Source organism: Somniosus microcephalus, chromosome 2 (genome assembly GCF_052327205.1).
Source record: "Somniosus microcephalus isolate GS21.2 chromosome 2, FLI_Smic_1.0, whole genome shotgun sequence".
Lineage (NCBI taxonomy): Eukaryota > Metazoa > Chordata > Chondrichthyes > Squaliformes > Somniosidae > Somniosus > Somniosus microcephalus.
Window position 1 is genome coordinate 42,004,084 of NC_140988.1, and position 25,163 is coordinate 42,029,246.

At 41.4% G+C, this 25,163-nt stretch overlaps 1 protein-coding gene across 5 annotated transcripts in view; it reads right to left on the reverse strand.

Annotated features, from left to right (window-relative positions):
* Positions 1 to 763: 763 nt before the first annotated feature.
* The window catches only part of LOC147122672 (calnexin-like), a 47,323-nt gene continuing 22,923 nt past the window's right edge, over positions 764 to 25,163 (reverse strand). For 4 of the 5 annotated variants that reach the window (XM_086008857.1, XM_086008834.1, XM_086008852.1 and 1 more), the window contains 9 exons: positions 20,164 to 20,356; positions 18,321 to 18,510; positions 18,024 to 18,137; positions 16,963 to 17,119; positions 14,911 to 15,126; positions 9,487 to 9,606; positions 7,946 to 8,075; positions 5,955 to 6,055; positions 764 to 1,990 (listed from right to left, as the gene is read on the reverse strand). In XM_086008857.1, coding sequence (XP_085864983.1) covers positions 1,910 to 1,990; positions 5,955 to 6,055; positions 7,946 to 8,075; positions 9,487 to 9,606; positions 14,911 to 15,126; positions 16,963 to 17,119; positions 18,024 to 18,137; positions 18,321 to 18,510; positions 20,164 to 20,356 — 1,302 coding nt within the window. In that variant the 3' untranslated portion in view covers positions 764 to 1,909. The remainder of the gene's footprint in view (positions 1,991 to 5,954; positions 6,056 to 7,945; positions 8,076 to 9,486; positions 9,607 to 14,910; positions 15,127 to 16,962; positions 17,120 to 18,023; positions 18,138 to 18,320; positions 18,511 to 20,163; positions 20,357 to 25,163) is intronic. The other variant, XM_086008860.1, reaches the window with a different exon arrangement.

The window sequence follows — 25,163 nt, forward strand, 5'->3', positions numbered from 1 at the left end:
GCATTTGCCATGCTTCTGCCCAATGTGGATAAATGTGAGGTTATCCACTTTGATGCCAAAAACAGGAAGGCAGATTATCTGAATGGCAATAGGTTGGGAGAAGGGGAAGTGCAACGAGACCTGGGTGTCCTTGTGCACCAGTCGCTGAAGGTAAGCATGCAGGTGCAGCAGGCGGTTAAGAAGGCAAATAGTATGTTGGCCTTCGTAGCGAGGGTTTGAGTACAGGAACAAGGATGTCCTGCTGCAGTTGTACAGGGCCTTGGCGAGACCACATCTTAAGTATTGTGTGCAGTTTTGGTCACCTTATCGGAGGAAGGATGTTCTTGCCATGGAAGGAGTTCAGCGAAGATTCACCAGGCTGATACCTAGGATGGCAGGCATGACGTATGAGGAGAGATTGGGTCGATTGGGCTTGTACTCGTTCGAGTTTAGATGAGAGGGGATCTCATTGAAACTTATAAAATTAACCATCACTCATCAAAAGTTTACTGGAGGAAGTAAATCTAAAGAAAGGAATCAAATGCAACTTACAGATAGGCATCAACTAGGCAGGTGTGCAACAGGGAGTTGTAACAGGGCATTAAGGAATGGGTGCAGCAAGAAAACACAATGAAGGATTAGAAATGCAAGAAAAAAAGATAGTACTTGCAAGTTGGATTCCAGGTGAGATTTCTGCATCAGCTCCTTATTCCACAATGCCAGATTCACAAAATACAAGTCAGTCATTACACTTGAGGATTTAATACTTAGTCAACACAGAAACTTCCATTATATTAAATATTTATTTCAAAGAGCAATTGTACATTTTGCAAACATCAGTGTAAACAGGGATTATGCTAACCCAGAGTAACATTAAAACTATAAAACTCCAGAAAATTCAGTACACTCCACACCATTCATCTCCTGAATTGCAGCCATTTGGTTCGTTAAATCATTCATCTCTGCATTCATAATAATGAAACTCAGACAGAAGATGACTTAGGAATGTCACTGCACTGTAATACAAATTATTTACCAAACACACACATGCACACACAAAAATCATCCCATCAGGGAAGAGAGAATTTCTCACCATTAAACTGACAATATGGAGTGCAGATCATACGAGATGTTTTAAGTTGGTGGTAAACTTAAAATGCAATACAGCTATTTGAACCACATTGGAAAGGGAAAAAAAAAATACACCACCCGTGTGTGTACCTGAACAATAATATATAATGTACAAAGAAATTCAGTGCATCTTTTTGTTTTGCTACAACAATACAATCCGGTAGAGACCTATTTCGGGAAGAAAGCATTGGCACCAATGAAAAAAGAGTTGTGCTAAAAGCTGCATCATTTGAATTAATTTATATATGTACATTGGAATTATCTTCAGTATTGTGTTTTATCATACTAATTTTTCCTTCCCCCATACTGGGGCTGAAAACTTGAACTGAATAACAACAAATATCACAGTCATAAAACATGCCAATGCTTCTCCCCTTTCAATACAAATGTCACCATATAACTGTAATTAGCTTTCATTTTATAATATTTGTACTTTTACCCTGGTTAACACTTCTTTCACAAAAGTTATCAAATACTTGCTACAACTTTCCTTGCAATACTAGAATATGCCTTCACAACGGGTCATTTGGTGTTAGGACGCATTCTGATACTCCTAAAGTTAAAAACCAACAACATCTTCAAAGCGATTTTTTTTTCTTGCCAGGAAGACTAAGAGGTTTGTAAATGAAGCAGGGAAGAGAAGAGTAGTATGGAGGCGAAGATTAGATAGGTACTTGGAATAGAGGTTGATTATCACCTCAGCCATCAGCGGAGTAATCTGCATGCTGTCAGGAAGTACAGAGGGTGGTACGCCCACCTGGAAAAGGAGAATGCCTCCGTTTGATCGGTATTAGGGAATTTACTCCTTTCTCACTTTTTTCTTACGGATCAGTTTTGTGGGGCAGTCACCCGAGCCAGCACCTTCATCAGCTTCTTTCATCTGAAAAATAAAAGCAGAACTTATTACAAAAGGAGCAAGTGGTTGTTTTGGTAGACACCATCATCTAGTATCGTGCACCTCCTCTCGGCTCAACATACAGCAGTACTGGCATCAGAATCAGTACTGTACCCCCAAGTACTTATTTAAAAAAACACAATGTTCTTTTCCACCTCTATATACACCAAGGATGTGTCCTAGCTTTTAAATAGGGGATAGGATTAGGTGATGACACAAAATAATATTTATTCACTTCATTATTATAGTTTTAACCAGTGTGCTGGAGAGATCGAATACACATTTTTCTTCCTTCACTAGTCCTCCTTCAAGCCACATGCAACTGCAGCTAGCATACTCCAAAGTGAAGCCATCTTCCCGATTGCAAACTCCCATACTGTTTGTGGACCGATTTCAGATGTGCTTTGTTTGTTCTAACTTTCTTATCCTAGATCATTTCTCATATTCTAGATCACTCATGGATGAATCGCAACTCAACACACCTTCTAGAGACAATGTTTATCCTTGCCTTGAGATCAAAGTAAACTTTTGGTAATGCACATGGGAAGGGGACAGCAAATCCCTTCTGCCAATTGGGTTTAGCTACTTCATGCCTTCACAAGGTGTCACTCCAGTCTTCAAAACCAATAGAAAATCAAGATACAGCTGGTTTCAAATTTAATATATCGAATGAATTTATTTTAAAAAATGAAGCAAAGTGGTAATATAAATGCAAACTGTATATAGAAATCAGAGGTCATTCAACTGGAGCAGTATCTATATCACAGACCGAGAAGGTGGTCACCATAAACATCATTTACCACCTCCTACCAACTTTCACTTTTTCATTTTTCATTTTTTGGATATTTCAGGCAAGCAGATCTGAAATTTTGGGTGACCAAGGCAGACTCCTTTAAGTAGGCATTGCTGGATCAGCATTCACACACCAAAATCCCATCCACTCAGAAGCCCCTCCACATCTTAACCCCATAAAACATGATTAATGTTGGTTGGGACACTATATAAAATAATCCAGTTACAGAAAGTCATGTACTCATTGGAAGCTGAAATCAGGAGAATTTAAAAAAAGAATCAGAGTTCCCTTCCTGGCCTTCTGCCAGTCACTGGCCAGAACATAAACAAAACTCTCCATATAATAGGCAGCACAAAAGAAAACACACTTCACCGTAACTAAATATAGTAACTCAAAACTAGTGACACAACCAAAGCCTACTGGATTATGACTCAGTGGGCAACTGCAGTACACCCAAACACTACTGCCATTCCCAGAAACAAGCCTTTATATAGCACCTTTAATTAATGTAGTAAAACGACTCAAAGCGTTTCTCAAGACCACTCACATGCCAAGCCACACTCGTTAGCATATTTCACAACCCACACTGCACTCTGTATACTACATAGTCATTCCTCACTTTTGTTTGCATACACATTAAAATTGACCTAGATAGTTGGTATTTTTCTTCCCCACATGTCAAGACTAAACTTTTTCCAAAATCCTGACATGCATCCTGAATATAATGTGCTGTGAAGGCAGATACAAATAATTTAGTTTTAAACCTTGTCTTATCAGATCCAAATGGGCAGATTTTAATGGGCCAGAAATTCCAGGCCAGAAGCGTGAGTGCGGTCGGCTTACTCACGCTTCTGGCTGTTGGAAATGCCGGCATTCAGCATGAACAGCGCATGCGGGGAACGCCGGCATTTCCAGACCTCGAGCGCGTGCGACTGCACAGGCAGCGCTTGCGCAGTGAACTTCGTGGATTTCATTCATGAAATCCGTGAGGTTAAGTCCTTAGAAGTTACACTGAAAAAAAGCAAGTGTAAAGTGGTTCATTGGCTGCGGAGGAAGATATATTTTATCGTGGAGCTTTTGAAATGCAATATTTTTGTTTGGGAAAGGGAGGGAAGTTATTTTAAGAAATTTTAAGTAAGTTTTAAAGTTAAAAATTTTTTTTTTTTTTTTTTTAAAAAAAAGGGTTTTCAGAACGGTAGGTAGAAGGAGCAATTGTGGCTGTGTGAATGGAATGTGAGAATGAGTTATGTATGTATGTCCACATATATTCCTTTACGTATATGTATGTATGTTTTATATTCCTTTACTATGAATGTATGTTTTTAATTATGATTTTCCAGTAAGTTACTTTCTCTGAAAGTCATAATTAAATACATTCATACACATAAGTAAAGGAATATATACATAACACGCAAAGGAATATATACAGACATACATACTTTCAGAAGCTCCACGATAAGAAATATCTTCCTCTGCAGCCTCTGTAGCAACTGTACCCATGCTTTTTTCATGTGTAAGTTGTAATGACTGGACCTCACTGAAAGCATTAATGAAAGCGGCGAATTATACTGCGCACGCGCTGCCTGTGCAGTCGCACGCGTTCTGCCTCTGAACCCCTTCATTCAGAGGACAGGAAATGCCGGTTTTCCCCACATGCACTGTGCATGCTGAAAACCGGCATTTCATCCGGCCAGATGCGTAAGTACCCCGACCGTACTAGCGCATTTGGAAGGGAATTATTGGGCCAACATTTCACATGTCAATAAAATAAAAAATTTAACACTTGCACGACTTGCCCCCTCGCATCTGCGACTGAGGGTCCAAGGAGGTGCATTGCGCAAGAGGTCATCATCGCACGTATCCTCACACTGTTCCCTTTGGGGAACTGTATGAAGTGGTGGAAGGATTTATGGCCGTGATTGACGCTCATTCCGTGACCGTAACCATCTTTGAACCAGCCATTAGGGTGGTTAGTCCTATGGCGGGAGGGTTTTACGGGCTCCCACAACCCATCTGAGGGGGGGGGGGGGGGGGCCCACCAACACCCACGGACGCAAGTATCCCGCTGGATGTCCACCCAGAGTTTAAAGTTGGAGCTCCGACTCCACTTGCCGGGACTGTCTGGAGTGGGGTTCAAAACCCTACTCCTTCTGGCCCAGCGGCGGGGATGCTTACTGCTACGCAAAAGGCCCACTCCGCACAAAAGGTGACACCCATACGTTTCCTGCGCCTTTTCCCTCCCCGTGACTGGAGCCCTATGCTGCCATTTCACGTAGCTAATCGGATTGGGCGTTTGTCATAGCGGTAGGATCCCCGCCGCTGGGCCAGATCAGGGTAGGGTTTCGAACCCCGCTCCAGACAGTCCCGGCAAGTGGAGTCGGAGCTCCGGCTCTAAATTCTGGGTTGACATCCAGTGGGATATTTGCGTCCGTGGGTGTGGGTGGCCCCCCCTCCTTGTATAGCTTGTGGGAGCCCGTAAAACCCTCCCGCCATAGGACTAACCGCCCTAATGGCTGGTTCAAAGATGGTTACGGTCACGGAATGAGCGTTAATCACGGCCATAAATCCTTCCACCACTTCATACAGTTCCCCAAAGGGAACAGTGTGAAGACACGTATGACGACGACATTGCTAAATAAATAAATGGAATTAAAAAAATTCTTTTAGGGCTTTTAAAAGTCTTTAAATTGCTTTAATTCTCTTTAAAACTACTTCAGATTACTCAAAATAATGTAAACATTTTAAAAAGTTTATAAAAGTTACCAAAATCTTCAAAAAACTTCCAAAAACCTATTTAAACTGCCGCTTTGCATGTAAAAAAGCAAAGCAGCTTGACAGAAACATTGGGGGCGTGTCCAGTGAAACTGAGACCTCAAGGGGCGTGTCTCACTTACACTGCACGCTCCTGGGTCCGCGCTGGCTGCACTCCTGGGCGGCGTGACGTCATACGCTGCCCGGGAATGTGCTTTCAATTTCTCCAAGTTCAGGCGTCCCAGAAGCTGATCGGCAGGAGCGCGGGGTAAGTGCAAATACAGGGCTTGCACGCGCTGCAAGCCCCGTTCTGGAATTTCTGGCCCAATAAATAGTTACTTACTCTTCAGAGCATCATGTACTCATCAAAAAAAGACAGCATTCATTTGAACAAAAAATATTAACCTCATCCTCCGAAGCAGATTTTGATTTATTGGCCTCTTCATCCTCCTCATCTTCTTGACTGCCTTCTCCAATGTTATCATCTCCACTTGCTTTCTCATCTTCTATACAAAAAAGTAGAGAGTTAAATTAAAAGCCAGTAGACCGGTACAAAAAGTAATAAAAAAGGCTAATGGAATGTTGACTTTTCTCTCAAGGGGGGGCTGAAGTACAAAGGGGAGGAAATTATGCTTCAATTGTGGAGACTCTTGGTCAGACCCTATCTGGAGTACTGCGTTCAGTTTTGGGTATCACACTACAGGCCTTGGGGGGGGGGGGGGGGGGGGGGGGTGTATTGTAGATTTACAAGAATTAAACCAGGGTTTAGAGAGTTAAATTAGGAGGACAGGTTGCATAAACTTAGCTTGTACTCCCTCGAATATAGGAGATTGAGGAGTGACCTGGTCGGGGGCTTAAAATGTTAAAAGGATTGGATAGGGTAGATACGGAGAATCTATTTCCTCATGTGGGGGTAATCAAGATCAAGAACATAATCTTAAAATTAGAGCTAGACCGTACAGGAGTGAAGTTAGGAAGCACTTTTTCCACACAAGGGATAGTAGAAATTTTGAACTCAGTTTGTCTGAAATTCATCTGTATTAGCAGATACTTTAATAAGTTTAAAATAAATAAGTCAACACCATAACTAAAACATGGAGAGGCATTTCAGTTGAGTGCATTAAATATTTTTATATACAGTGTCTTTTTTTGTTGTTTTTTGCACTGATCCAGCAGATGGCCAGGCCTGTTTTACCATTATCTAGAGGGACACTGGAGGCAGATCATGTTGGCAAATACAAAAATAGGAGCCAGATATCTTTTTTTGTAAAGAAGCAGATTATACATGATATTTTTTGAACTCTGGAACTAGTCAGATGGTTCTGTCTTGTTCTGCATGTTCTTGATTAAAAATTGTGAAAACAAAATCAGAAATAGATCATCTATTCCCTTTTCTCATTAGTGAGCTTTCGTACTGAAGTTTGTCTCTTTAGTTCCCGTCAACAATCCATGTTAAAAGGAAGTGTACTGTGTAACAGGAAAAAGGCTCAACACATGAGGGCAGACCTCCGAATTATAGTCCCGAAATTGCAAAGTGAGGTGATGCTGCCCATAATGGAGATGGAGATGGAGGGGGGGTTTAAGGGAGGGAATTCCAGAGTGGCTGAAAGCACAGCCACCATTGGTGGGACAAAGGGAGCATGGGATACACGAGGCTAGTCAGAGGAAATGCAGAGATTGAGTGGTGGGGCGGGCATTGTAGGGCTGGAGGAGGTTACGGAGATAGGGAGGGGTGAAGCCATGGAAGGATTTGATTAAGAATTTTAAATTTGAGGCACTTTATAATGTAGCTCAGTGAGAAAAGGGGAGATGGAGGAGCAGGACTTGTTGTAGGTTCGGATGTGGGCAGCAGAGTTTTAGATGAGCTAAAGTTTAAGGGTGGTGCAGGTTTGAAGGCCATCCAGGAGAACATTGGAACAGTCAACAAGTACAGATGTGGATTTCAGCAGCAGATGGGTTGAGGCAAGGGTGGAGACAGGCAATGTTAGAGGTGGAAGTAGGCGGTGTTTATGATAGAGGGATAGGTCAGAAGCTCAGCTCCAATAGGATGTAGAAGTTGCAAACAGCCTATTTCAATCTGATAGTGCCCACGGAGGGTATAGAATCGGTGGCGTGAATTGAAGAAAATGGCTTTGGTGTTCCCAATCTTTAACTGGAGGAAAATGCAGCCCATCCAAGAATGGATGTTGGACAGGCAATCTGACAACACAGAAGCAGTGGAAGAGCTGAGAGGTGATGGAGAGATAGAACTGTGTGTCGTTAGTGTATGCATGGAAGCAGATATTGGAGGATCCACTGTAATGCCAAATCTATGTGATGTCCCCATTAGGAATCCTATCGGAAATTATTCCCCTCATACAACTTAAAAAGAAAGGAAATAGAGATGCTGTTTTTACCTTTTGTAAGATTACATTCTTCCTTCTCATCCATCACTTCCTCCTGCTCTTCATCCTCCTGATCCTGCTCTTCTCTGACATCAGGTTGCATAGCATCAGTCTTCTTATACTCAGCTGCATCATCAGGTTTCTAAAGCAGTGTTGTATAATTTATGTTACAGCTTGGTATCTCTTAAATTAAGATCAAACTCAGAAACCTTTGTATTTCTTGCATAAATCCAGTTCAGTCATATTTAGTCAGTTGGAGAGACAACATTCAGGAGGACATGGCCAAAACTGCTGAATACTCAAGGAGAGTTCCAAAAGGTGGCCCAGATATATACAATACTATGAGGTTTTGAGAAAATTCTTTACTATAAACACAATGGCCCAGTAATTCCGGTCCCAACGCGAGAGTACGGATGGGGTACTCGCGCGTGGGCCCGTTGGAAGTGCCGGATTTCAGCATGCGCAGAAAACCGGCATTTCCTCTCCTCTGAACCAAGGGGTTAAGAGGCGATTCCCTTGCGACGTTTGAGGCAGCGCGTACGCGTTGAACTTCGTTTTTTTTGACAGGTTTGTCCGTGCGCGAAGGCCTCCACTTTTTACGAATGTAAAAAGCAGACGTAAGGACTTCGTTTTAAAAGGTAAGTGGTTTAATAATTAAAGTTAGAAATTTTTTTCCACAGGTTATTATTTTTAAAGAATTTACAGTAAGGTAAGTGTATTTTTGGACCCGATTTCTTGAAAAAAATGTTTTGGCAGAAATTTGAATAATTGTTTAAAGTAGTTTTTTAAAGTTATTAATAGTTAATTTAATTATTGGAATGTTTAACTTTTATTTAAAGTTTAAGTAGTGTTTTGGACTTTGAGTTTGACAGGTCTTATGTCTAACTCATGAATGGACTTTTGTAAACTCCCATTGGTTGCCCAGTGCTCACGTGATCCCAGCCGGCTCATCGCACTAAGTACGCCGCTGGATCACGCACGCACGCCGGGAGCTGAACCGGGCCACAGACCGGAAATCCACGCAGGCCCAGTCTTCAAATGTCAGCGCGATATGTAAGTGTAGGTCGGGGGCTTGCACCCGCGGGAAGCCCCCGACCCGAATTTCTGGGCCATTGAAAACATTATATTTCATTACATTTTGATATTCGTCCTCCAGTTTTCTCTCTTCAGAAGACCTTTCCCTTGTAAAGTTAGAGTTCCACACATGGCAGGCACATTTTAGCATTTGCCCAATTGGGCAGAGACAGCAAGTGGTGGCAGACTATATGACCGTGGGGCCATTGCAACAGATGCTTATGCACATTTCCAGCAGGGCTTCCTGGGTAACAAAATTGGGAGTGGGAACCCTGTCCAATTTTTCTTTCATAATCCAGTGAGCGTGAGGGTTGCCGAGATGAAGCCTAATACCTCACCCAGGCAGAGACCAGCTAAGTCAGCAGTATCCAGGGATCAAACTTGGGGCCTTCCTAATCTGCGAAGCTTAGCTACTCACTGCCTGAAATCAGACGAATCACCGGAGAGCAAACTACAAAAGCTTTCAAGCATTTTCTTACCTTGCTTGGCCAGCAGAACAGCACAATTAGCCCTAAAGGTAAAACAGCGGTCAGGATGTAAATAATCCAGAGCCAAGGACGCTCTTCTGCAGCAGTTGTCAACTGACCCAACACACCAGGCTGAAAAGAAAGTGATAAATCTCCTCAATCAGACCAAGCCAGCTTCAGTATTTCAACCTGATATACATGAGGAATGACTTATGGAAATATCAGGATCACTGCAGGTAAACTACACCACATGGTTATACCTCCATGCAAATATGTAGTAAGGATTAACCTGGTTGCATCTGTGGTGCAGTCAGGTCAATTCAGTTTTAAAGTAGCCTTTAAAACGGATTTGTTTTACCAGTGGCACGCGCTTTAAAAAAAACTTGCCTCCAAAATGGATGGTGGGAGGCAGGAGAAAGAAATAGAAAAGTAAAAACACGTTAGATTAGGCAGGGAAAAAAAGTAAAATTTAAAAAAAAAACTAAGGGGGGAAAAAAACCTAAAAATTGTTTAGTTGTATAGTTAGTATTAGAATAATAAAACTACCCCTGATGAGTGCCTTTAACATTGGGATTTTGTTTTTGAGTTCATACAGTGCGACACAAAGTAAATAATAGATATACCAGTTGAACTCAGACAGGAATTTCCCTGACCCATCAACAATCCAAGAGTTAAAAATGCTGTCATTTGATGCATTTAAGAGAAAACAAAAATTGGAACATAAGAAAATCTTGAAATGCAATTGAGAAGATAGTGGGCATCCATGAAAAGCAGTCAACAGCTCATAAATGAATAAATACAAGAACATTGTAATCAATAAAGCTGCAAAAATAAATTGTTACTACAAAAAAATTTGGGTATCATTCTGTGGCACCACATCATTTTGTATTATTTTAATGATTGACTATATCTTAAACATATGGAATTAAAATGTGAAGCACTTAAGCTGAACCTCAAGGTGAGAAGGTAGATTAATGTTATTGTGCTTTATTATCCAGAACCATCTACTTGTAGCTGAAGAGTGCACTGAAACAGCCACTGGTGATCAGGAAAACCAAGACATGACGATCACAACTAATGACTTACATTTGCACTATAAAAAAATACACAGTATAAAATATTTATGTAAGGAAAATGATTTTTCCACCCACTTTTCAAAGCCTGACCCTTTAATAACAATGTTTCTTCCCCAGACACACGCACTCATTTAAAGTATGTGCCACATTTTCAGGCGTTGACAATCCACAGATGCCAATGAGATTGATCAGGAAATACTCACTCCAGCTGCATATTTCAAGCGTTTTTGGGAGTTTTACATTATGTATCGGCTAGGATTTTTTTATTTTCTCTGCTAACCAACACCAAATATGAGCTGGTACATATTTACAAGTAGAACCACAGCTCCCATGTAATGCACAGAATTGGAGCAAAAATTAAATAATTTCTGCTTCAGGCTAATTTTAGGCTTTACTGTCTACTTGTTTGTGCAAATCTAGCAGAGAACAGCATGCTTACTGCCTGCCCACAGTTTTACAGGGTCAGATCATTTGAGTAATTAAATCATAGCTAGCTGCACAACTTTAGCTTGTGTAAGAAGCTAGTCTAATAGGAATGTGCAAAATCTAGTCAGCAGCTCAAATTTTAAAAAGGTATGGGCACAATGAAACATAAAAAGTTACATATGGGTATAAATATTATTTCAGCCTGGATAAAGCTTCAAATTGAATTTTAAAGATTGGCCAGCTTTTGCCAAGGATCAGGTTGGGATGGGAAAGAAGTGAGTCAAAACCCAAAGTGAAAGCTCAAAACAGGTTCAACTGGGGGAAAAAATTGAGCATTACAGTAGCCAACACCTGCTCAGCAAAATGGAATTGCTGCTGTATGAAGTGGGTGCGAGGAGGGTTACTCATTTTGGCACTTCAGGGCACCCTACCCAGAAGACAGCAGTGCACAATTCCTGGGAGCATGTGGTCACAAAGTTTAACACGGGGTGCGTTACCTGCAGAACCTGGGAATAGACGCAGAAAACATGTACATTGAGGAATCTAGCAAGGAAAGATGACCACAGACAGCATCATATATTGGGCAGCTGACACAGGATTGGATGCCACAAAGTGTTGTCCAACTTGCAAATTTACAGCTGACTCAGAGACCACTCGTAGCTCTTTCATTGCATCTCATACATACCCATACATCAGTAGGGCACACCTTCAAGTGGCAATGTACAATTGAAAGAATTGATCACGCACATCCAAGGATATCACACCAGAAGCTGTTGTATCACAACCTAGTTGCATCCAGGTTGGCCTGCAGGTTTTGCGCATCGGTCACTGCTTGGTCAACTGGTATGTCGGATCACAAAATTTAATCTAATATTTCTACTACACTGATGCATTTATGGGGTGATCTCATTGAAATATAAAATTCTTAAAGGGCTAGACAGGGTGAATGCTTCCCCTGGCTGGGGAGTCTAGAACTAGGGGTCAGCCATTTAGGACCAAGATGAGAAGAAATTTAAAGGATTATGAATCTTTGGAATTCTCTACTCCAGAGAGCTGTGGAGGCTCAGGTCATTGAGTATATTCAAGACAGAGGTCGATAGATTTTGGATACTAAGGGAATAAGGGATATGGGAAAACAGATTAAAGTGTAGGACGGTACAAGAGCAGTGGTCTACATTCAAGGAGACATTTCACATCTTTCAAGATAAATATATTCCACTGAGGAAAAAGGGGAGTAAAAGAAAAGACAGCCATCCGTGGCTTAGCAAAGTAATAAAGGATAGTATTCGACTGAAAACAAGGGCATATAAATTAGCCAAATCTAGTGGGAGGATAGAAGATTGGGAAGCATTTAAAAGCCAGCAAACAATAACTAAAAGATTAATTGAGAAAGGGAAGATAGATTATGAAAGTAAACTAGCAAAAAATATAAAAACAGATAGCAAGAGTTTGTACAGCTATATAAAAAGAAAAAGGGTGGCTAAAGTGAACGTTGGTCCCTTAGAGGATGGGACTGGGAAACTAGTGGTGGGGAACATGGAGATGGCAAAGACGCTGAACAAATATTTTGTCTCAGTCTTTACAGTAGAGGACACTAAAAATATCCCAACACTGGACAAACAGGGGGCAAGGGGGGGGGGGGGGGGCTGGAAGGGAGCTAAACACGATTAAAATCACTAAGGAGATGGTACTCAGTAAAATAATGGGACTTAAGGCGGATAAATCCCCCGGACCTGATGGCCTACATCCTAGGGTCTTGAGAGAAGTGGCGGTAGGGATTGTGGATGCATTGGTGATCATTTTCCAGAACTCCCTGGACTCAGGAAAGGTCCCGGCAGATTGGAAAACTGTTAGATTAACACCCTTATTTAAGAAGGGAAGTAGACAAAAAGCTGGAAACTATAGACCAGCTAGCCTAACATCTGTGGTTGGCAAAATGTTGGAGTCCATTATTAAGGAAACAGTAACAGAGCATTTGGATAAACATAATTTAATAGGACAGAGTCAGCATGGTTTTACGAAGGGGAAGTCATGTTTGACAAATTTGCTCGAATTCTTTGAGGATGTAACATACAGGGTGGATAAAGGGGAACCAGTGGATGTAGTGTATTTGGACTTCCAAAAGGCATTTGACAAGGTTCCACACAAAAGATTACTGATCAAGATAAAATATCACGGGATTGGGGGTAATATACTGGCATGGGTGGAAGATTGGCTATCTAACAGAAAACAAGAGTTGGGGTAAATGGTTCATTCTCGGGCTGGCAATCAGTAACTAGTGGTGTTCCGCAGGGGTCAGTGCTGGGACCCCAACTCTTTACAATCTATATTAACGATTTGGAGGAAGGGACCGAGTGCAACATATCCAAGTTTGCTGACGATACAAAGATGGGAGGGAAAGCAGTGAGTGAGGAGGACATAAAAAACCTGCAAAAGGACATAGACAGGCTAAGTGAGTGGGCAGAGATTTGGCAGATGCAATATAATGTTGGAAAGTGTGAGGTTATGCACTTTGGCAGAAAAAATCAAAGAGCAAGTTATATCTAAATGGAGAGAAACTGCAAAGTGCTACAGTACAAAGGGATCTGGGGGTCCTGGTGCATGAAACACAAAAAGTTAGTATGCAGGTGATCAGGAAGGCCAATGGAATCTTGGCTTTTATTGCAAGGGGGATGGAGTATAAAAACAGGGAAGTCTTGCTGCAGTTATACAGGGTATTAGTGAGGCCACACCTGGAATACTGCGTGCAGTTTTGGTTTCCATATTTAAGAAAAGATATACAGGTAGACTATCCTTTATCCGAAAACCTCGGGACCAGCCGTGTTTCGGTTTTTGGAGAATTTCGGAAGGTGGGTCGGCGGGGGGTGGGGGGGGGGGGGGGGGGGGGGAGGGGGAGGGGGTCGGCGCTGGCGGCGGGGGTCGGGGCCGGCGGTCCGCGGGGGGTCGTGCGCACGACTTACGCTGACGCTCAGCGTAAGTCGGGGCCGGCGGGGGGGGGGGGGGGGGTCGTGCGCACGACTTACGCTGAACGAAAAAACCTTCGGTTTTTAGAGGGTTTCGGTTTTCGGAAGTTCGGATAAAGGGTAGTCTACCTGTACTTGCTCTCGAGGCGGTTCAGAGAAGGTTCACTCGGTTGATTCCAGAGATGAGGGGGTTGATGTATGAGGAAAGGTTGAGTAGGTTGGGACTCTACTCATTGGAGTTCAGAAGAATGAGAGGCGATCTTATCGAAACATAAGATTGTGAGGGGGCTTGATCGGGTGGATGTGGTGAGGATGTTTCCACTGATGGGGTTGGTGAGGATGTTTCCACTGATGGGTGAGGCTAGAACTAGGGGGCATAATCTTAGAATAAGGGGCTGCCCTTTCAAAACTGAGATAAGGAGAAACTTCTTCACTCAGAGGGTAGTAAATCTATGGAATTTGCTACCCCAGAGAGCTGTGGAAGCTGCAACATTAAATAAATTTAAAATGGAGATAGACATTTTCCTAGCAGATAAGGGAATTAGGGGTTACGGGGAGAGGGCAGGGAAGTGGACGCGAGTCTAGATTCAGATCAGCCATGATCCTATTGAATGGCGGAGCAGGCCCAAGGGGCTGTATGGCCTACTCCTGCTCCTATTTCTTATGTTCTTATGTAGTGCGGGAAGGTGGAGTTGGGGTAAAAGATCAGCCATAATCTTATTAAATGGAGGAGCAGGCTCAAGGGAGACGAATGGCCTACTCCTGCTCCTATTTCTTATGTCATGTTCTACCTAGCCTTGATAGCATCAGTCAGTATCCTCTCTCCCGAAATGAAAATCTGTGATGCAGGAGGTTTCGAAAGCTGTGGTTGTACAAAGAATGGGAGTGTAAGTAAAAAGTTAATTACTTTACAATGAATGTACCTCTCAATAACCCAAGTTAACATATTTCATAACGTATTGGCAAGATACCTCATTTGCAGTAGCCACCATCTTCTTCAGCCCCCATCCATCAGCTGCCCACTGATCAGACACTTTCCTCTCGGCACAGATGATAAAGTTATCAAATAAGATGTCAGAAGTCATGGACCATAGTTCCAGACCAAGAGCAACGATTGGAGTCATCGCGTAAGGTTGCAAATCCTCAAAATAATTAGGATTTTGGATTTTCCTTGGATTCCATACACCCTGTGCAAAAAAAAAATACAAAAAGGCTATCCAAGCTGTTCTTTTACCTCCACATTTATCTTATGTTGTTATCCCGTGTCCCTTCATCTTATTCTTTAGAATAGTGAAACAGGGTAGTGAAGCTTTCCTTCTTACTATCTGCAGAGATGGCAAGAAGGACAATCCAGTTTGCCTTGTACTCGTGCCAGATCCAATTCCACACCTAAAGTAGGGTACTCCTTAAACCAGACTTTCAACTGGGAAACTGCTAGAGTTATAACTTTCCTATTCTTGTGGCAGTGTTCATATCCCTGCAACAACAACTTTGGCTTCTTCCCACACCACAAGTAGGTCCATCCAATCTTCAAACCAAGTTTGTTGAAATAATCCTACAATTTCCTCTCTCAAGCTGCCACTCAGCAATGAGACATTGGCCTCAATTTTCACAGGTGGGCCTGGTAGGGCCAGTGCAAAACTCCCCCTGCATTGATGCTAATATTACATCACAGTGCCGATAAAGTCCTTAAGTAGGCCCCTGCCGGCTTTTAGCAGGAGCCTCATCAAGGGCCTGAACTGGTGTCATTAATATTATGGTGTCCGGGAACGCGGAGGGTTGTAGGCGTGATTTTGAATTAAGATTTTTATTCCTTCGCTTGACCCTTTACTGCCGATCTGGGCCGGGGGGGGGGGGGGGTGTAAAAATGGATGCCATTGAGTCTCTAGGACCCAAAACACTGAAGCAGATGTGGGATTTTCAGGCTATAGCTATACATTAACTGGTCAGAGTGTGAAGTGCAGGTAAAAAGATAAGACATACTGTGCAGAGCTTTCTCCCCAGCTTTTTAAAAAAAATATATAAAATGTTGAGGGTCTCAGTATTCACTTTCTTATAACATTAAAAAAAATATAATGCCTTGGAGAACCAATGGGCTTTCTGAACATTGTGTTTAAAATGTGGTTTCCCAATGGACTAGAGTTATACTTTGTTGATGCAAAACCCAAATTGTGTGAAACAGCCTTCTAGAGGTGGTCTCACACTGTTTGACTTTAGTGCTCTCAAAATCAAAATCCTGGTCTGACTCCCAAGAGGCTGATCATTTTGTACACCTAATCTGTTTTGACCAGTTTGTTTTGCATGGACACAAAAGTGGTTGTACAACTGCAGCCTTAGATACAGGGTTATGATGCAATATACATAAATGGGTGAATTTTGGCAGAAGAGTCACAAAAACCCTGTAAACTGAAATTCATACCCATAGAGTCAAATAGATGACATCAACTACATAGATTAAGATTAGGCAACATTAAAAATAAAATTCTAGCCTGGCCCTGCTCCCTAGGAGGCCGTGAAAAGTAGAAAAAGAATCAAAGAAAATGGCAATTCTTCCCATCATCTCAAAACTGGTGCTAGCTTTTGCATAGGAGCTATCTACTCAGAATTAGAGTAAGGGAATAAGATAAGTATTTGCAAAGGAATATAAAATACAGAGAAAGGAGCAGGCAAATTGAATTATTTTCTGTATTTTTTACATTATTTTCCAAATACTTATCCTATTCCTTTTTATGTTATACTTTTTGCCACAATTGATACTTGTGGTAAAGCATTCCATGGCAGGAGTTTAGATATAGAACAAGAGGGGATTACATAATAGGGTGCAACCATCCTTCCAGCAGCACATATCCAACATCCTAATTCATCACAGCCCCAGTTCCCCTTCTCCATGCCATTCTGTCCATATAAATGAATGCCTCTTACTACTTCACCTCCCCAGCTACATTATTAACTTTAATACTCAGGTTTCATGGTTACAAGTACTTGCTGTAGTGCCAGACAACCTGAAGACTTCCTTTGAGTACCTGGTAGTTGGGATTTTCAATCATAGGTGGCTTCCATTTTCCTTTGTATTTAGGATTGCTCATCATAGGTGGTTCCCATACTCCACACCCAGGTGCAGTTTCACACTTTGGATTGGGAATCTGGGGAGCTTCCCACTCACCGTCCATTTCTTCATCCCTGAAAAGGAAATGACATTCTGAATGCATTACCCATACACATTACTGTAATTCCATGTTAATTTGCCAACTTCAAAAATAACAGAACTGAAGAAAAAAAGTACAGGTCTACACATCAAAAATAGTGCACAAAACCTTTAACCATCATGGGATTGCATCACGGGCCGCAAGTTCTGGATTTCGCACATATGCAACCGCATGCGGAAATCCGGAACTTGCAGGGCATTTCAAAGGGATTACGATGGCCATCACAGACACTGCAATTTCAGGGCCAATAACTTTAATCTATTCCTAAAGCTCTAAAGACTGCAGAAAATTAGTTCACTAAAGAATTCTCCTGGAAAAACCCACATTTCTTCCTAGATGTTACTATACACTGGCAGTCACCAAAACTATTGTGCTGCAATATATATGCATTGTTTCTAATGTCTGAACAACAGTCATGTTTATATCAATGGTATCAGCAGTAAACACCTGCTGGATAGGATATTTGACCAACAGGTAATCATATACATGATCCCATCATTTGTATTTCAGTCATTAAGTCAGCTGACCATATTTAATTGGCACCCATCTATGCAGCCTGCATATTTATTGGCTGGCTATATATTATGTTTAAAAGCAAGATTTATATCACTTTTCATGGCAGATACTCTCAATTACTTTTAAATAAATAGTATACAAAACAAAAAAAAACACAAGTTCAACCCATATTTTCACAAACATACATAAATTCACTACATTATTAATGAACTAGTTATTTTAAATCAAACAGAACATGGAAGTGGAAGGGCCACAACTTTAAGTGCTTGATCACTTTGGAAAAACATATATGATTATAAATGTGTACAACAGGACCTACACTTTCAGAATTAATAATCCAAACAAAACTTTAAAAAAATTACCAGTCCTCTGGTTTCTCTGCACTGGGATCAGGGACATACTCTGCTTCATCATGAAGCCATCCCTCTGGTTTAACAGCATCTGGATCAATTATCTTTGCTGGAGCATCTTCATCCCTGAAAGAAGATCCTTTATTTTGAAGTTGTAACTGTAGAAGTATTCAAAATTATGAAATATATAATACAAGTCCGCATTGATAAAATGCAGATAGTTTATGACACCACGTATTCCAAACTAAAGATATCAAAATAAACATTAAATGAAAGCATTGCAAAAGTTCCCCGTAAGATGGTACTCACCAGTCTTCAGGCTTGAGTGCATCAGGGTCAGGGATCTTTGGTTTTTCATCCCAGTCTTCAGGCTTACTGTCATTAGGGTCATCTATTTCTTTAGGTGGATTAATAGGTGGAGTCATATCCTCCAGCAAATTCCCTTTACTAACAAGAGTTTGGTCAATCAGCATCTCAAAGCTGTTATCTGGATTCAGCACTGACAGAAAATAAAAAAAGGCTGTTGTTAATTTAAAGAGGTGGTACCCTAGGCTCATTCAACAATGATCATGTAATGCTCCAAGCACATTCTTCTCCATAGCTGCAGTCAACATTTCAGAACCATATCTAAAAAAAGATTTGCTTGGGCAATAAATCATTACACGAGAGATATTTTTATGTACCATTTTTGATACTTTATGATGCAGACATCAAGGTAAAAATACTCAACGCATTGCCATTTTTGAAATGTGTGCATGTTCCGCTGCCAATGTCCATTTCCTTGGCCACAGGGACACGCACAAAACAATTATCTTCAATTTGACCTTTCTCTTCCTAGGCAACAATCTCTCCTCTGTTGGGCTCTTGGCCACCTCAACTGCCCAGTTTGGATCAGAAGCTCACGGAGCACAATTAGTATGCATATCATAAATTAACAAACCACATTCATCTTTGGGAAATTTGGAGACACATTTAAATGATTTAAAATCAATTTCTTTAGATTGCCAGAATGTACAGGAAACTTTCTGGTATCCGGCACTGACGGGACCAAGCTGGTGCTGTCCCATCAAAACTGCCGTAGAAACCAGCGCTAATGTTAAAACATACAGAGCTTCTGAGCTCCGTGTGAAGCAACAAACCCTGTTGCTTAGCAACAGCTTCAAAACAGTCGGCGCAGCTTGCAAGCATCTCTGTAGTGAAGCAACAGCTTCAGCTAGACGCTTGCAGAGCCAGGACTGCAGAAGAAAAGCTATGAAAAGTAAAAAAAACTTCTAAACATACTCCTGAATTTTGCCGGTGGATAGAGCTTTCCAGACATTTAACCCCGGTTAAACGAAAGTTTCCTGTATATCTAAAAGGCTATGATTCAATCAGCCTGCAAAACTATTGTACTTCATTTTTGTTGCTGAAATTATGCACATGCAGAGCATGCTGCACTTCATCAGAACATGGACTACACAGGAAGCATCAGAAGGTACATCAAACAGCATAATTTCTTTAAAAAAATCATCTAGCATGTGAAGTTCAGTGAATGCTGTATCTTTCAAGTGAAGCTTCAACTGGAGTACTTTGTGAAGTTTCATAATGGAGAAAGATTAATTCGGTATGGCACCCACAATGAATGGATTATGATTTTGTCACGTGTAGATCATCAATAAATCCTCTCAATATTCCTACTGTATCTTGGTCATCAAATGGTCTACTTACTTTTGACACATTTGCAACAGAATACATATTAAAAGATACACAACTACAAATACCAAAGAGAATATTTTGCTGAATCAAAAGGTAACAATATCTGGAAATTTCAGATGAGGTGGTCAGCTATTTCAGTGTCCCAGATGATCGTTTAGTTAAATGTATGTAGCACACATCGTGCAGTGATGCACGATCATAGTAAAAAGCATAATACAAAGTCTTTATGAATACAATAAAACTGATGATCTGCAATACTCCATTCATGTTTTGTAGGGCAATAAAGTCAATTAGTTAAATACTCAAGTTTCCTTTACATTTTTTCCCAAACACCACTCTGTCTATTCAATTTCAAAAATGTGCAATTTAAATTCTGATCTAGACAAGATAGGAGAAAAATGATTATGGAGAAAATGCTTGGATAATCAGTGCAAGTCAGCAAAACTGAATACAATACCTAGAGTATACAAATGCGTGATCTTGTCTGTGTAGAACTTCTTGAGGTCTACATCAGGGCGTTTAGCATGCTTTTCCTCATACTCTCCAGTTACAGGGTTCTTGTGTCGGAAGATGAAGTGCAGTTTGTAGTCTTCACCACATTTGTCTGGCCCAAACATAATGGAGTAAGGAGTTTTGTCAAAGAATTCTTCCTGGAAAAGATAAAAGTGCTGATGTTGTAACAGTGGCTATTAATATTGCAACCCTTCCTCCATACTGGCATAGACTGTTAACTGGATCTGATATGACCGATGTTAACACAGAGCCCCACCTCCCACTACATCACCCTCAAAATATTAGATAAAGTACTGGTGCCCACTGGCCTTTAGTAAATCAGGAACTCCGCACCCTATGTTAAAGATGTGAGAAAGAACATCGTACAGTGACCAGTTCTTTAAATTGTGAAGTATTTTGGTAACAAAATGAACATTAACATTTTCAATACAATATTACTGTTGCCACTTTACAGGCTGACCAAACTAGCATCTTATGAAACACTAGCTGGTTGTTTTGCCACAGTTGGTAGATAGTTATACATAGAATATATATTACTGGAATATCACATTTAGAACCAAGATATTCTCATGTTGTAAATACCTTGCTCAAAAGCCAAAACAAAATAATTCACTGGAGTACAATAAAGACAAGTTTAATGTAGAAATAGTAGTCAAAGTTTTATATGGTAGACAGGATGTTTTTATTGCTAATTATAAAAATATCAATATGGCTATTTCCAAGGACATGGAGAGAAATAAGAATATTGAACAACTGCAGAAAGCCTGGATTAGAGAGTAGTGTAACCAGATAAGACATTAGACAGCTTTGAGATAAAAGTTGCAAAGAGAACATATACAATTGATTTATGGTAGTTTGTGTAGAATCTGGTGGCATGTTTAGGTGACTTAAAAAAAAAAAATGGGCCGGAATTCGCTGAAAAAAAATAACGGCATTAGAACAACGCATGTTGTTATTGGCGTGCAAATCGGCCAGCAACTTGTGGCCAGATGAGATACCCAGTGAATTTCAAATCGCCACAAGTTGGTGGACAACTCGCGCTGCTCTGCTTTCAGCTTCGCAAAAACAGCATCTCGCCCTTAACCTCTGCGAGTTTCATGAAATTGCTGCATTTGCACATTAATTGCCCATTAAACCCACCACAGAAAGTTAAGTCAAGTCTAGTAATTAATAGCGCAAGCATTTAACGACTGTCATTCAACCTCTCTGGTCCAGAAAGTGAAGCGTGGAGTCTCATTCCTTCAGGTAGTGAATTGTTGTTGGAGATTTGAGTCAAGTTTTACATTTTTCTTGTTTTTCCTTTGTCTTCCCCCCGCCTCTCAATCGAATCTCTCTTTCCTTCTCTACCTGTACTTGATTTGACATTTAATTCACTCTCCTTCTCAGTGCTACCTATAGTTATTTCTCAATCTTTAAATCTCATTGGTTATACACGGTTAGTTCCATCATTCACCAAGATCCCAGATGCCCTGTTGCAGTTATCAGCTTGCACTTCCAGGTCAACAAAATTGAGCTGACAGGTGCAGGAAAAAGTCCCACTTAACTGGGCACGAGATGCCCTGTTCCAGCAAACTCTGGCCCAATGTCTTATTACATTTGATATTGAGCAACTGTAGGTAGCCAAAATGAGAATACAGTGTAACCAGATCCTATGATAATGTAAATGTACTCTTCAGGCATAATACATGGACCAGAACAGCACAAGGTTTTAGATAAATAGAAATTGATAACAGTACTGTGTGTCAGAATTTCAGGATATGGTATATGAGCAGTGTGGCAATTAAGCCAGGAAGAGGGGAGATACAAAGTAGACTGAATGGTGATACTATTAAGAAATTCTAAACTGACCAGTAACACCATGTCAGAGAGTAAAATGATACAGAATCTTCATGCTTTGAACAGCTGTATTCACATTCCACTAAAAGTAAACCCATGTCACCACCCTATCAGGCAGTGCATTCCAAATCCTAACCACTCAATTGTGCAAGAAGTTTTTCCCCTCATATTACCTCTGGTTCTTTTGCCAATCACCTTAAATCTGTGCCCGCTGGTTATTGAACCTTCAACCATTGGAAACAGTTTCTCATTATTTACTCTATCTAAACCCTTCATGATTTTGAACAGCTCTATCAAATCTCCTCTTAGCCTTCTCTGCTCCAAGGAGAACAACCCCAGCTTCTCTTGTCTATCCACATAACTGTAATCCCTCATCCTTGGGACCATTCTAGTAAAGCTCTTTTGCACCCTCTCCAAAGCATTCACGTCCTTCCTAAAGCGTGGTGCCCTGAATTGAACACAACACTCAAGCTGGGGCCGAACTACTGTTTTATATAAGTTTATATTAGAAAAACTACCTGGCTTTTGTACTCTATGCCTTCTATTTATAAAGCCCAGGATCGCATCGGCTAGAAATTCGATTGCCCTGAAAACAGGAGCAGGGATCGCGATGCAGGATCAACCCATGCCTGTTCAAAGTAATGCAGGCAGCATGCCAACTTTGCACTGCCTGCTGATTAGAATCAGAGAATGGCTACAGCACAGAAGGAGGCCATTCGGCCGGCTCTCTGCAAGAGCACTTCAGCTAGTCCCACTCCCCCACCCTTTCCCTGTAGCCCTGCAAATTTTTTCCTTCAGGTACCTGTCCAATTCCCTTTTGAAAGCCACAATTGAGTCTGCCTCCACCACCCTTTCAGGCAGTGCATTCCAGATCCTAACCGCTCGCTGTGTAAAAAAAAAAATTAAAAATTTTTTTTTCCTCATGTCCCCTTTGGTTCTTTTACCAATCACCTTGAATCTGTGTCCTCTGGTTCTCGACCCTTCCGCCAATGGGAACAGTTTCTCTCTCTATTCTGTCTGGACCCCTCATGATTTTGAATACCTCTATCAAATCTCCTCTCAACCTCCTCTGCTCAAAGGAGAACAGCCCCAGCTTCTCCAGTCTATCCACGTAACTGAAGTCCCTCATCCCTGGAATCATTCTCGTAAATCTTTTCTGCACCCTCTCCAAGGCCTTCACATCCTTCCTAAAGTGTGGTGCTCAGAATTGGACACAATACTCCAGTTGAGGCCAAACCAATGTTTTATAAAAGGTTCATCATAACTTCCTTGTTTTTGTACTCTATGCCTCTATTTATGAAGCCAAGGATCCCATATGCTTTTTTAACCGCTTTCTCAACCTGCCCTGCCAGCTTCAACGATTTGTGCCCATATACCCCCAGGTCTCTGTTCATGCACCCCCTTTAGAATTGTACCTTTAAGTTTATACTGCCTCTCCTCGTTCTTCCTACCAAAATGTATCACTTCGCACTTTTCTGCATTAAATTTCACCAACCTGTCTATGACTGCTTGAAGTCTATCACTATCCTCCTCACTGTTCACTATACTGCAAAGTTTTGGGTCATCTGCAAAATTATGAAATTGTGCCCTGTACACCAAAGTCCAAGTCATTAATATATATCAAAAAAAGCAGTGGTCCTAGTACCGATCCCTGAGGAACACCACTTCCTCCAGTCTGAAAAACAACCGTTCACCACTACTCTGTTTCCTGTCACTTAGCCAACTTTGTATCCATGCTGCCACTGTCCCTTTTATTTCATGGGCTTCAACTATGCTGGTAAGCCTATTACGTGGCACTTTATCAAATGCCTTTTGGAAGTCCGTATACACCATGTCAACCGCATTGCCCTCTTCAAAAAAACTCGATCAAGTTAGTTAAACACGATTTGCCTTTAACAAATCCGTGCTGGCTTTCCTTAATTAATCCACACTTGTCCAAGTGACTATTGACTCCTTCCAGGTGAAACAGCGATTTACTTTTACTTCTTGCAATTTAGTATACTGTATTTGCTGCTCACGATGCGGTCTCCTCTACATTGGGGAGACCAAATGCAGATTGGGTGACCGCTTTGCGGAACACCTCCGAGCTTCCGGTTGCCTGTCACTTTAATTCTCCGCTCCACTCCCACTTAGACCTCACCGTCCTCGGCCCCTTACACTGTTCCAGTGAAGCTCAGCGTAAGCTCGAAAAACAGTACCTCATCTTTCAATTAGGCACTTTACAACCTTCTGGACTCGACATCGAGTTCAACAATTTCAGACCACAACCTCTGCCCCGATCTTTTTTTTCCTCTCCCTCACATGGCAGCTGTCGATCATTCTGCCATCGCCATTTACACTTCATCTAGAGCCATCTTTTGTTTCTTAACTTGTCCCATTACCATAATTCCTTTTGTCCCTTAATCTCTCCAGCCTTCCATTCCTATCACAGACCTTCCCTTTTGTTCTTTCCTCCTCTCCCCCCTTTCCCTGCCCCTACACTTGCTTAAAAACTTGTTCCATCTCCAGCTTTTCCCAGTTCTGATGAAGGGTCATCGACCTGAAACATTAACTCTGTTTCTCTCTCCACAGATGCTGCCTGACCTGCTGAGTATTTCCAGCATTTTCTGTTTTTATTTCAGATTTCCAGCATCTGCAGTATTTTGCTTTAAATTTTTTACTATCAACTTTGTCCCCGATTATCATTTCCAAAAACTTCCCCACTACAGAGGTTGAACTGACTGGCCTATAGTTGCTGGGTTTATCCTTACACCATTTTTTGAACAAGGATGTAACATTTGCAATTCTCCAGTCCTCTGGCACTACCCAAGTATCTAAGGAGGATTGGAAGGTTATGGCCAGTACCTCCGCGATTTCCTCCTTAACCTCCCTCATCATCCTTGGATGCAAACCATCCAGTCCTGGTGACTTATCTACTTTAAGTTCAGACAGCCTTTCTAGTACCTCCTCTATATCAATTTTTCTCTCATCCAGTATCTCCACTACCTCCTCTTTCACTAGGACTTCGGCAGCATCTTCTTCCTTGGTAAAGACAGATGCAAAGTACTCATTTAGTACCTCAGCCATGCCCACTGCCTCCATGCGTAGGTCTCCTTTTTGGGCCCTAAT